The sequence below is a fragment of the Kogia breviceps genome, chromosome 4, assembly GCF_026419965.1.
Source record: "Kogia breviceps isolate mKogBre1 chromosome 4, mKogBre1 haplotype 1, whole genome shotgun sequence".
NCBI lineage: Eukaryota > Metazoa > Chordata > Mammalia > Artiodactyla > Physeteridae > Kogia > Kogia breviceps.
The window spans coordinates 144,078,576-144,092,675 of record NC_081313.1 but is presented as its reverse complement, the minus strand read 5'-3'; the positions used below and the strand labels follow the sequence as shown (position 1 = coordinate 144,092,675).

The 14,100-nt window shown below is 42.4% G+C and overlaps 1 protein-coding gene across 8 annotated transcripts in view; it reads left to right on the top strand.

The window, feature by feature from the left end:
- The first annotated feature begins 838 nt into the window (after nucleotides 1-838).
- Nucleotides 839-14,100, top strand: part of ARHGEF37 (Rho guanine nucleotide exchange factor 37) — a 58,453-nt gene continuing 45,191 nt past the window's right edge. For 2 of the 8 annotated variants that reach the window (XM_067032100.1, XM_067032098.1), the window contains exon 1: nucleotides 962-1,130. Coding sequence is in view for 1 of the 8 variants with exons in the window: in XM_067032099.1 (XP_066888200.1) it covers nucleotides 1,337-1,351 (15 nt within the window). In the remaining 7 variants the exon portion in view is untranslated. Of the gene's footprint in view, nucleotides 1,352-14,100 lie in introns of all 8 variants that reach the window. The other 6 variants (XM_059062219.2, XM_067032102.1, XM_059062218.2 and 3 more) reach the window with 6 other exon arrangements.

The following is a 14,100-nucleotide window of genomic DNA, read 5'->3' as shown; positions in this document are numbered from 1 at the left end:
ACCCTGAGGCCTCAGACAGTCTGAATTTGACTATTCGTCCTGTCACTTAGTAGCTGTGTGACAGTGAGCAAGTTACTTTCATTTCTAGCCTCAGTTTTTCTCTCTAAAATGAGGATGATAATAGGTATACCTATCGTTAGAGAAGTTATGAATCTGATTGATGAGGAAATACAAATAAAATGTTTAGTACAGTACCTGGCACTGAGTAAGCAATATTACTAGTGCTATCACTAGTAATAGTAATAACGTTCACATAATGAGAGTAAGAATGAATATTATAGTCAGAGGATTTAGAAAAGTTAATCTAGTCCATTTATGACTCCATAACAAGATTTGGTTGCCCTGATATGAAACTTTCCGTACTTTTCACGTTTTCAAGTGTGTATTCATTGTCAGACATGCCCCAAGGGGGCAGGGACCTTGTCTGTTATGTTGACTGCTGAATACTGGGTGCCTAGAACAGAGTCCCACTCACTACTGTGAGTCATAGAAAAGGAAACTGGGGTGCAGGGAGACTGGCAGATTTATCTAAGATTGCGCAGAGGGCTCCCAAGAGAGCTAGGCTAGGAACCCAGAAATCCTGGGCAGCCAGCACTCAGAATTAAAATCAAGGTCCAGCCCCAAAGTTTGGTGATTCAGGCAGGAGCACAGATATTCAGGGGTCAACATTCCCACCGGATGGCCTAACTGCCGGTCCCTGTTTTGGTGCTGAGTAGCTCGAGGGAGTAGTAGGTGCCTAAATGAGAAGTCGCGGGTGGGTGGGTCACCGGGCACAGCACTGACACCCACTTGCAAGGCTTCGTGCTGGCTGCGGGCCAGCGCACGGCAGTTGCTGCAGTCGCCGAGCCACCCCGGCTGGGACCCGCTCCAGGGAGCGCCCAGTGGAAAACAACTTGCCTCCAGTTGAACAATTAACAAAGGCGAGAGCCGGGGGGGGGGGGGGGCGCCCCCTCTCGGCGCACGCACATACGCAGCGTGGGCAGAGCCGCGCCCGCCCGCTCTCTCCGTCGGAACAGCGCGCGCAGGCCCCAGCGCGGCGTGGGGCCGGGAGCCCGGCGCCTCTCCTTTCCTGGCTGCGCAATCGCCGGGGCGGTCGAGCTCCTTCTGGCCGCTGGCACCTTGCGCGAGCGGTGAGTCCGCCCGGGTGATTGAGGCTGGCAGGATAGGGCCAGGGAGGGTCGCGGGAAAACAGCTGCTGATCAGATCCTGAAAGGGAGGTTGCGGGAGCGACGACGCCGATCCAGGTTGCTCGGTAGCTAGCTTTGTGTCTTGAGCCTAATGGGAATGCAAGCAACCTGATCCAGCTGACCCAAGCGGGTCAGTTTACAGGTGGAAAATGAGTCCCAGAGAGGTAAGCTGGCCTGGCATTGTTTATCCCTCTGCTTCAGTGTAGCATTGGGGGCGACTTTTTAATGACTCCATATACGTTAAAACAATGGAATAATACAATGGTTTAAAAAAAAATCCTTGACAAGGAAAGTATAATTATAAATAGGGAGTCAAGGCCAGGGGAAAAGAGAAAGGAAATCTGTGGTCCATGGGTGAGCTGCCTGGGCCAACAGCCCTCAGAGAAGTAGTGCCAAGACTGGGACTGGAAGCCAGAACTTCTGACCCCTGCCGCACTGCTCCCTGGACAGCGAGCACCAGGAACTTAAAGAATAGGGAAGCTGACAGCGTGCCCAGGTGCTGGCTCTTAACCTTCTTGGGATCACTGACTCCTTAAAAATCTGGGTCCCCTCCTCAGGGTTCACACATAATCTTGCACACAGTTTCGGATTTGGCAGCAGGATGAAGCATTCCTGCTGTAAGGAATGACTGAAGGCTGGCCCTCAGGCTGCGCTGTTTCAGAGCAGTTTATTTGCTCCTGTAAAGGGAGGCAGCTGGTGAAGGAGTGAATTCCTGCTCTGAGTTCAGACTAAGTCCGACGCTCCTAGCTGCCTGATTTTGGACACATTGTTTAACCTCTCCAAGGCCCAGTTTTCTTTGTAAACTTGAGGTAAGATTGCTTCATCTTTCATGTTGTCAGACTACAGATGAACGTTGAGCCCAGTGCCTCGCTTGTAGTAGGTGCTCCATAAAAGGGGTGGTGCACACAACCCAGTGAGTCAAAAACGTGCCAGTTAAGAAAGAGTGATGACCTGCGGGAAGTTGGGCTGTATCCGAAATAAAAGAAAAAAAAAATTAAAAATTTAAAACATGCAAATATAAAGTCAGCCCCATTACGACTTATAAGTGGCTGCACATACCTTGGTGATAGTAACCTAAATAAGAGTGCACCTATTTAGAATAATGCACAACACTCAGTATTTGACCCTAGCTCAAATGCTGAAAGTAGAAACTACCAGACATTCTAATAAGGACAGTTTATTGGGCCTCACATGCCCCTTTTGAATGGAGCCAGCATCTGTATAGTTGTTTTTAAATGAGAGGAAAGAGGACGACATACATGGGAACCTGGGCGCCTCCCTAATCTTGCCCAGAGATGGAGGCTCAGCTGAGTTTCTGCCAGGGTACAGGAGTTACTTGGCAGTTGGCTCATATCCCTCTTGGATCAGCAGCTTGCTGTGGTAAACAGTGCCTTGGTTGATTCTGTTCTAGAACAAATAAATGGCTTTTTATTTAACTGACTGGGGAGGGGTGTTGTTTTGGGTGGTGTAACTGAAGCAAACTGGCATTTGTTGAGCTTGATTGTCCAAAGCCTGTTGCTTATTGACAGGCTTAAGCTCTTTAAAATCGATGGATCCAAAATTATGAGGAGAGGGCCTGGGCAGGCCTACCTAGCTATGAAAGGAACTGCCCTTACCAAATACTGTGTTGTCTCCTTTCTCTACCATTTTAGGCCTTGCCAGTAGAGGCAGGGAGATACGGCTTAGGGCAAATAGCTGTTATTTAATTTGGGTTAAGACACACACTACCTGTCTCGTGGTTACATTCCTCTCTGTGTATTTATAAGGGGCAGTTTTTCCTCAGAGTGAGAAAGAGAGAATGTGTATGTGTATGTCTGGAACGTCTTTTGCCCTCTGTCTTCTCAACCTCAAACAGTCATTTCTCAACCCAGAGAAGTCCTTTTTCTGCAAGCTTGGTGATTTTGGCACATTCCTTCCCTTGCTGGCTCTGTTGCCTGATTTTGTTTTACAGTAGCTCTCTTAGAAAGTTTTTTTTTTTTTTTTTTTGCGGTACGCGGGCCTCTCACTGCTGTGGCCTCTCCCGTTGCGGAGCACAGGCTCCGGACGCGCAGGTTCAGAGGCCATGGCTCACGGGCCCAGCTGCTCCGCGGCATGTGGGATCTTCCCAGACCAGGGCACGAACCCGCGTCCCCTGCATCGGCAGGTGGACTCGCAACCACTGCGCCACTAGGGAAGCCCAGAAAGTTTTTTTTTTTAATTTGATCTTTAGGTTCCAAACTCTTGGTGTTCCATGGGACAACATAGAGCACACACAGTCATTCTCTTAGACAAAGGCTCTCACTTATTTGAAGGCAGTCCGTGTACCCCTTCCGTGCGTTTGCCTCTCCAGACTCAGTGTCTTCATTCCTTCAACTATTCCTTAGGAGGACAATAGTAAGAGCAGACTTTCTCAAGAAATCTATAGACCGCTTGTGTCAGAATTACCTAGGGGCTTGTCAAAATGCCCCACCTGTGACCTACCGAATCAGAATCTTCAAGAGTGGGGGCAAGAATTTGCATGCTTTATAAGTGCTCCTGGTGGTTGTTGTGCACCTCTGGTTGCCTATGTGTGTGTTGGGGGGTAGGAGACTATTAATTATTTATACATTTCTGTATTGTTTGTCTAGTTACGTAATAAGTGAGAGCCTCTTTTGTAATTTTTTTTGGGGGGGGGGCTGTGCCACATGACATGTAGAATCTTATTTCCCCAACCGGCGATTGAACCCATGCCCCTTGCAGTGGAAGGGCAGAGTCTTAACCACTGGACCGCGAGGGAAGTCCTCTTTTGTAATTTAAGCAAACAAACAAAAAACCCATGTTGTCCAAAGAAAATATATTGATGGCAAATAAGCACTTGAAAAGATGTTCAAGATCATTAACCATTGGGGAAATGCACATTAAAACCACAAGCAGATAAAACTTCATACAAAGACTGGCTACATCAAGTGTTGACCAGGTTGCAGTCATACACTGTTGGTGGGAAAGTAAAATGGTACAACCACTATTTAAAAGTATGACATTTTCTTTTTTTTTTTTTAATTATTTTTATTTTTGGCTGTGTTGAGTCTTCGTTGCTGTACACAGGTTTTTCTTTAGTTTTGCGATGAACGGGGGCTACTCTTCGTTGCGGTGCGCGGGCTTGCCATTGCGGTGGCCTCTCCTGTTGCAGAGCACGGGCTCTAGGTGCGCGGGCTTCAGTAGTTGTGGCACACGGGCTCAGTAGTTGTGGCTCACGGGCTCTAGAGCGCAGGGTCAGTAGTTGTGGCACACGGGCCTAAATGCCCCGCGGTATGTGGGATTTTCCCGGACCAGGGCTCGAACCCGTGTCCCCTGCATTGGCAGGCAGACTCCTAACCACTGCGCCACCAGGGAAGTCCCGACATTTTCTTTTAAAAGTATATACCTATCTGTCATCTAAACATTGCATTCCTAAGGAAAAAAAAAAGTAAAAAATAAACATTGCATTCCTAGGTCCAGCTTTTTGTAACTGAGAAACAGGTAGCAACCAATTTTTTTTTATCCAGTGCATAGATAAACTGTGGTATATTTATATAATATAATACTACTCAGCAATAAAAAGTAATGAACTATTGATACATGCTACAACATGGATGAATGTCAAAATAATTTTGCTGAAAGGAAGAAGCCAGACAAAAATGTGTACATTCAAGGGGAGTTCCTGTCTCTTAGCTGACCTCAACTTTATTGTGGCTTCCAAAAGTTGTGTCTAACTCCACTTGTAACAGTGTCATTGGCAATTTGATCACTATTCTGCCAATGTTCATCTGTGCCATTCATTCATTAATTCAATTAATTGAGCACCTACTATGTGCTAGATCTAGAGTAGACACTAGGTGATGCGTTGATGAATATAAGAAACGTGGTCTTTGCCCTGTGGAGCTTCTGCTGTATTGAATGAACCAGTAAAACAAATTGAACAGGAAACAATTATTGGGGGAGAGGAATGGTTCTTTGCAAGGGGGATAACTTTCGGGGAAGACTTGTCTGAGTTTCGACAGAGGAATAAAGCAGTCGATTTTATGTTTTTGAATGACCACTCCACTCTGGTGCTGTGTATGCATCCAGTCAGGAGGCTGTTGTACTGATTCAGGAGAGAAATGGTGGAGGTTTAGGCTCAGGTGGTCTTAGAGATGGGAAGCACCGAAAGAACTAATGGCTATCCTTAATGAAACAGGGCAGATCCCAGAGGTTGACACTGACCAACACTCTTTGAATTTGGTATTTTATCAGTTTTTAGTCCATATTATTGTCCTATTGCTTCCCTATCGCCACATCTTATTCCATTACCTCATCTTATTCCTTATTTGTAAGGATGTCACGGGAGACCAGCAGTACCTTCCTAGTCCAGTTACACTAGCCTGTGGTATTCCTTTGATCTACTGATCTAGTCAACTTTCATTAAGGGAATGAGGATAGTCTGGCATGACCTGTTTGTCTTTTTTCTGTTAACCTATGCTGGCTCTCAGTGATGTCTGTTTCACAGACAGATGGTCTTTCCAAGGGCTGATCATCTGTTTTAATGAAGTGGCAGAAACCCAACTCAGAGTGGTTTAGGCCAAAGTGACCCCACTTTGGGTGGAGAATGAAAATGTGTTAGCTCACATAAAAAAAAATCCAAAGGGAATCAGTCTCCATCATGGCTGGATTAAGTAATGCTATCAGGGCTTAGTCTCATGGTTTCTCCATCTCTCAGCTCCATTTCTTTGTTATTAGCTGCATTGTCAGTTAGGCTCTGCTGTGTAGTTCGTATTACTTATTATTATCATCATGATTAGCTGTTCTCACCATCTGCTTGAATATGATAAGCCAAGTGTCCTTAGACAACTTCATCCCTCTGATCCACGGTCATGCTACTCTTTCCAGTTTAACAGTAATAGTAGCAAAAATAACAGCTACCATTATTGAAAGCTCACCACGTAGCAGAATTATCCCAGGAAAGCCAGCTGATTGATCACAGAATCAGAATTTGAAATCAGGTTTTCTGGCTCCAGGGTCTAGGCTCCTCACCTTCATAGTGACCCCTGCAGTCACTCTTTAGGGCTAGGAAGAGGAAAGCAAAGCCATCAAATAGAGTGCCTATTTTTTACTTTTTCTGAACATGAATGTTAAAATTTAGTTGGCAGTTACAGTAGGGGCAGAGCTGTGGAGGTTATTCTTACAATTTTGTTAATCCCAGATGCTTCTGTGTTTTAGAGTTCTGGAAGCTCTTTGTACAGGACCCGCCACTCTGACTCTTGTATGTATCTTTATGAACGAGGCTCATTAGCCAGGATCCCTATGTGGCCATTCTCATTTCTATAGGTATTTCCTTCCTTTATTCTTCAACAGGGTCTTTTGTTAGCATTATGTTTAACTTCACCTTCATGAACCCTAATCCCTAGAGGTTTTACTTCCTTTTTTTCCCCTTAAATGTTTAAACTGACCTCCCTCTGTAACCTGGGGTGGGAGCCTGAAGGATGTTCATCTTTTTTTGCCATGACATTTTACCTTCTGAAAGAACTTTTAAGATGATGGTTTCACTTTTCTCTGGGGTCTGCTTACTTCCATTCACTTTCTTTCTTTCCTTCTTTCTTTCTTTCTTTCTTTCCTTCTTTCTTTCTTTCTTTCTTTCTTTCTTTCTTTCTTTCTTTCTTTCTTTCTTTTCTTTCGTTGTGCTGGGTCTTAGTTGCTGCAGGCAGGCTCCTTAGTTGCAGCTCAAGTGCTCCTTAGTTGCAGCACTCAGGCTCTTTAGTTGTGGCATGCAAATTCTTAGTTGCAGCATGCATGTGGGATCTAGTTCCCTGACCAGGGATGGAACTCGGGCCCCCTGAATTGGGAGCACAGAGTCTTAACCACTGAGCCACCAGGGAAGTCCCTGTCTCCATTCACTTCTTTTTTTTTTTTTTTAAAGAGTAACCACCTCTTTTTTTAATATAAATTTATTTATTTTATTTATTTATTTTTGGCTGCATTGGGTCTTCGTTGCTGTGCGCGGGCTTTCTATAGTTGCGGTGAGCGGGGGCTACTCTTTGTTGCAGTACATGGGCTTCTCATTGCGGTGGCTTCTTTTGGTGCGGAGCACGGGCTCTAGGCACGCAGGCTCAGTAGTTGTGGCCTATGGGCTCTAGAGCACAGACTTAGCAGTTGTGGCGCACGGGCTCAGTTGCTCCACGTCATGTGGGATCTTCCTGCACCGGCGATCAAACCTGTGTCCCCAGCATTGGCAGGCGGATTCTCAACCACTGCGCCACCAGGGAAGCCCTCCATTCACTTCTGATTGGTCAGAATTAGGTTCAGAGTATCATTTTCCATGTTACTTCTGTCTTAAAAGGGGTGAGATCATCAGGATGTCCATAAAATTTACTTAGTCCCTCTGCTTTTAGTGAAACAAAACTTGGAGCAAATAACCAGATATTTTAAATGCCCTATCCTTACTGGGCATATATTCAGAGAAAACCATAATTCAAAAAGACACATGCACCCCAATGTTCATTTCAGCACTATGTTTTCAAAAATTTGTTTATTTTATTTTTGGCTGCATTGGGGTGGCTTCTCTTGTTGCGGAGCACGGGCTGTAGGTGCACAGGCTCAGTAGTTGTGGCTTGCAGGCGCTAGGGCACAGGCTCAGTAGTTGTGATGCACGGGCTTAGTTGCTCTGTGGCATGTGGGATCTTCCTGGACTAGGGCTCGAACCAGTGTCCCCTGCATTGGCAGGTGGATTCTTAACCACTGCACCACCAGGGAAGCCCTCACTGCAGCACTGTTTACAATAGCTAGGTCATGGAAGCAACCTAAATGCCCATTGACACATGAATGGATAAAGAAGATGTGGTGCATATATACAATGGAATATTACTGAGCCATAAAAAGGAACGAAATTGGGTCATTTGTAGAGACGTGGACATGGATGGACCTAGAGACTGTCATACACAGTGAAGTAAGTCAGAAAGAAAAAAACAAATATCATATATTAATGCATATACGTGGAATCTAGAAAAATGGTATAGATGAGCCGGTTTGTAAGGCAGAAATAAAAACACAGATGTAGAGAACAAACATATGGACAGCAAGGGGGGAAAGTGGTGGGATGAATTGGGAGATTGGGATTGACATATATACACTAATATATATAAAATTGATAACTAATAAGAAACTGCTGTATAAAAAAAAATAAAATTGCAAAAAAAAAGAAAGAACCCCAGGGCCATTTCCAAAATTAAATAAAGCAAAACAACAAGAAACAAAAACAGAAAAATAAATGCCCTACCTTTATTGTAGAGCCCTTTTCTCCCCCCTTTAACTTTGTATCCTCACAGTCCAGAAAAATGCTTGGCATGGAATAGCTACTCCAAATATTTGTTGAATAAATGTGTGAATGCCCAAATTATTCTGTGCGAGTGTGGACAGAGGAGGAGAGAGGACAAGAGAATTAACTGTTTTATCCTATCCTATCCTAGAGTCAGAAGCAGTCCCTGTATAACATTCAAGAAACATTTTTTTTTTTTTTAGTACCCACTATGTGCTAGACTGATTTTAGTTCTTAATTGCTTATCACAGAGCATCAAAGAGATCTCAGGACTGAGCATGGACTGGACTATATTGAAAGACATATTTTCCCAAATATATTCTCCAAGACAAACCTCCTTATCAGACCAGACCAGGAAATGGAACAAAGGCACCCAGCCTGCTCTCCCAGGCTTTTAAGCTGCATTTGTCCTGAGAGTGTTGCAAAGATAGTGGATAACTAAAGCTATCTAATATTTTGTTTGTTTTTAACTTTTTACTTTGAAATAAGTATAGGTCAGCATGAAGTTCCCAGGATAGTACAGAGAGGCTATGTGTATCTTCACCAGGTTCCTCCAGTGGTTATGTCTTATCTCAATAGTACAATATCAAAACCAGGAAATTGGCATTGATATAATCATGTGTTTGATTGTTAGATGTTGTTTTATCACGTGTGTAGATTTCTGTAACCACCATTTCAATTAAGATGCAGATCTATTCTATCACCATGAAGTTCTTCCTGTGCTGTTCCTTTATTGCCACACCCAGGTGCCCACTACCCTCATCCCTAACCAGGTGGCCACTAATCTGTTCTCTGTCTCTATAATTTTAGATGTTTTATAAATGATCACACAGTAAGCTTTTCAGGTTGTTCTTTTTTCAGGCAGCACAACTGGATGGTTCTTGAGGGTATCAATAGTTCATCCCTTTTTATTTCTGAGTATTCTGTGACCTTAGATATACAACTTTTTTTTTTTTTTTAGCCATCCACCTATTAAATTCACTTAATAAAACAACATTTTGGTTGTTTTCAGTTTTTAGCTATTACAAATAAAGCTTTGTTGAACATTCGTAGACAGGTTTTTGTATAGGCATAAGTTTTCTTCTTCTGGAATAGATGCCCTGGGGTGTGACTGCTTGTAAGTGTATGTTTAGTTTTTAAAGAAACTGACAAACTATTTTACAAAGTAACTGTACCATTTTACATTCCCATCAGCAATGTATGAGAGATCCCGTTTCTCCGCATCCTTGCCAACATTTCGTATTATATAATATTTTGGGGGGTAACAGCTTTATTGAGATATAATTCACATCATATAATTCACCCTTTTTTTTGGCCACGCCCCATAGCATGCGGGATCTTAGTTCCTGACCAGGGATCGAACCTGCACCCCCTGCAGTGGAAGTGCAGAGTCTTAACCACTGGACCTCCAGGGAAGTCCCTAATTCACCCATTTAAAGTGTACAAATCAATGGTTTTTAGTATATTCACTGAGTTGTTCAACCATCACCACTAATAAGTTTAGAGCGTTTCACCATCCCCAAAAGAAACCCAGCCACCACACTCCAAATCATTATCCCTTCAGCCCTGCAAACTACTAATCCACTTTCTGTTTCTATAGATTTGCCTATTCTGGACATTTCCTATAAATAGAATCATCAAGTATGTGGTCCTTTGTGGCTAACTTCTTTCATTTAGTGTAATGTTTTCAAGATCCATTTATATGATAGCACACATTAGTAGTTCATTCCTTTTCATTGCCAAATAATATATTATTAAAGAAATAAAAATGTGTTTCTTTCCATTACATGGGCTATAAACTAAGATTATAACAAAATGCTGCTACGGAGAAGTTCTGTCAGGCCGGCTTGGAGGTCTGGATTGCAGTTAACCTAAGTGCTATTTTAAATATTTAGCAGTTCTCTATGAAGTATTATGTATGGTTTTTGTTTATTTAGCAACAGTTCTGAGTAGTGGAACCTGAGTGGCTCTCCTGAAATCCTATTGGGATCTTTCTAGAAAAGCAATGCACTGGGTGATGAATGTCAGTGATTCAGGCCAGGGACAGGTCAGCAGGCCAAAGGCAGCATTCAGGAGCTGGACTAGAGCTGTGCATCAGATATGTTCCAGGATCTTTCTGGGCCTTCTGCCTTCTGAACAATCTTGCTCTCGCCAAGCACCTGTATATAAGCACTGATCCATGGGTCAGTGCTTATGACCCAGGACAGAAACTTCTGCTATTAATACATGAAAAGGACCATTTATATATGCAAATACATATTCATATATGTATCAGCATTGTAAGACAGAGAGGAAGACACAATGAATGGGTGCTCATCTTGTCTCCAAGAGCTTAGTGTCTAACCAGGAAGATGAGGCATAGCCCTAAGTAACCTGAGTACAAGGCTGAATGGGATGCATGTCACTTTAAATATTAGGAAATATTTTAACCTTCCAGGAAAGAACAAAGAACAAAACAACAAATGCCCATGTTCTTACTACCTAGCTTTGTCTAATTTTAACATTTTTGACATACTTGCTTCAGTTTTTAAAAAACCAAATAAAACATCTCAGATACTCAGCAATGAAAAGGAAGGACCTATTGATAACACACAACAGCTTACATGAATCTCCAAGGAATTATGCTGATTGAATAAAGTCAGTCCCAAAAGGTTATGTATTATATGATTCAAATATACATACTGTGTGATTTACATACATTCTTTTTTTATAAGCTTTTATTTAATTAATTAATTTATTTATTTTGGCTGCGTCACGCAGCTTGTGGGATCTCAGTTCTCTGACCAGGGATTAAACCCTGGCCACGGGAGTGAAAGGGCTGAGTCCTAACCACTAGATGACCAGGGAACTACCTACATACATTCTTGAACTGACAAGAGTATAGAAATAGAGAACAGATTCTTATTTGCTGGGGGTTAAATATGGGATGGGGCTGGAGCCAAGTGGGTAAAAAGGCAACATGAAGGATCCTTAAGATGGAACTGTTCTGCATCTTGACTGTATTGGTGTCAACATCCTGGCTGTGAGATTATACTATAGTTTTACCTAATGTTCACTGGGGAAGTTGGGTAAAGGATACACAGAACCTCTGTATTATTTCTTACAACTGCATGTGAATCTCTATCAGAGTTAAAAGGTTAACTTAAAAAGCCCCTCAGATACCATTAAGTCCCCTTTGATACTCTCCCCAATTCTATTCCTCTAGCTCCCTTTCCAGAGGTTACTTTTATCCTCTGTGGATGGAAATGATCAATAAACAAAATATAATAGGAATAAAAAAGACTTTTATTTGGGCTAATCTGAGGACTATAGCCTGGGAGACAGCCTCTCAGATAACTCTAAAGAGCTGCTCCAGAGAAGCATGGTTTTCAGCACAGTTTTACATTATTATGTCAGAACAAAGAACATCAAACAAGTCAGGAATATATTCCTTCAAGGTTTCAAAAAAACAGATCAGCATGTACACAGTGAGTCAGTATGACCTTGGCTCCTGGAAAAGGAGTCTTATCTTCGAAGCAGTACCAGCATTGGTGTTCTAGGAAAGGAGGCATTTAATCTTTATTTTTAACACGGACATTCTTTACTTGTGATCATTGTGCCCTTTTCTTTAATAATTAAAGTGGATATGACAACGTGTGTCAGATAGGCCACAAACAGGCTGTTTTAGTTAGCAGAAAATCAAGTTAAATCATGTGCAAGCTAGAATGACTTCGCTATATCTCAATATGTGAAAATTTCTTTAATCACTGGGATTTATTGCTAACCACTTCCATGACAAATTTAATACCTGTGCTACATGTGTATGTGTCCCTAAACAATATCTAGCATTGTTTCACATATTTTAAACTTTTAAAAACTTTAAAATTTTATTATTATTTTTTTCTTTTCACATTTTAAACTTTTAAAAACAGTGTCATAGTCTGTGTATCCTTCTGGGACTTGTTTATATCTATTTTTTCCTATTTACAGTGTTAGTGAGGATATCCATATTGATACATGAATCTGTAGTTTATTTACTTTCAGTGTTGTTCAGAATTCCATTATATGGCTATACCACAAGTTATTTATCTACTTTCATTGGGGCTTTTAGTTGTTTTCTAATTTTTTGTTATTAATGCTGCAATGAGCATTCATGTCTACATTTCTTGTGTGTATGTGGTAAGTTTCTTGAAGGCGAGGTATACCTAGGAGTAGAACTCCTTGGCCTGACAGTGTGTGAATTTTCAACTTTTCTAAATATTGCCAAGTTGCTCTTTAGGATGGTTGCAACAATTCACATTATCATACCAGTATATGAGATTTCCCATTCATCTGCAGTCCTACCAACATTTAATTTCATTTTCATATTTTGCTGATCTCTTGGGCATGGAATAGTATCTCATTGTGGTTTTGTTTTGTTTTGCTGCACCACACAGCTTGTGGAATCTTAGTTCCCTGACCAGGGATTGAACCTGGGCCCTCGGCTGTGAAATTATGGAGTCCTAACCACTGGATTACCAGGGAATTCCCTTACTATGGTTTTAATTATTCACATTTGCCTAGTTAAGAGTGAATTGAACATCTTTTTATTTGCATATTACCATTTAAATTTCTTCATTTATGAATTAACTTTTCGTGCTGGTATTAGCCAGGATTTAGTTGGAGATAACACAAAACATTCTATTTTAACCAGAAAGGGATTTAAAAGAGGGTCTTGGGACTTCCCTTGTGGTCCAGTGGTTAAGAATCTGCCTGCCAAGGCAGCGGACACGGGTTTGATCCCTGGTCCGGGAAGATCCCACATGCCGCAGAGCAACTCAGCCTGTGCTCCACAACTACCGAGCCCGTGCTGTAGAGCCCACAAACCGCAGCTTCTGAGCCCACATGCTGCAACTACTGAAGCCTGCACACCTAGAGCCCATGTTCCACAACAAGAGAAGCCACTGCAGTGAGAAGCCCGTGCACCTCAACAAAGAGTAGCCCCTGCTTGCCACAACTAGAGAAAGCCCACGCAGAGCAACGAAGACCCGGCGCAGCCAAAAATAAATAAATAAAAATTTAAAAAATAAATAAATAAAAGAGGGTCTTAGGAGCTTACCAAATTGGTGGAAGGCCTGGAGAAGCAGTCCACAGAATGGGCCTTAGGAATGAGTCCCAGGGACTTCGTTGGTGGTCTGGTGGTTAAGACTGTGCACTCCCAATACACGGGGCACGGGTTCAATACCTGGTTGGGGAACTAAGATCCCACATGCTACATGGTGTGGCTCCCCCACCACCAAAAAAAAGTAATAATACAATAATACAGCTCCAAAGCTGCTCCAAAGAAGCCAATACCCTCTGTAACAATCCAGAAACTGAAGAATTGGGAAGCTGCTGCCCCTGCTCCTGGCTTCAAGATTTATGACTTTAGCTACAATCTGTTGCCAGAGCTATTGATTTCAGAACAATGCACTACCTGCCCCATTAAATAGTTACTTCAAGTATCACTTCTCTTCCTATTTATCTAATTTCTATATTCTGGCTCACATGAGATCATCTGATTGGTGGAATCTTAGAATCTTAGCTGCAAGGGAGTCTGGAAAGCTGGGTTTTAGCTCTCCAGTTTCAGCATTACAGCAAGATATCATAGGAGGAGGTTAAAATTGACAC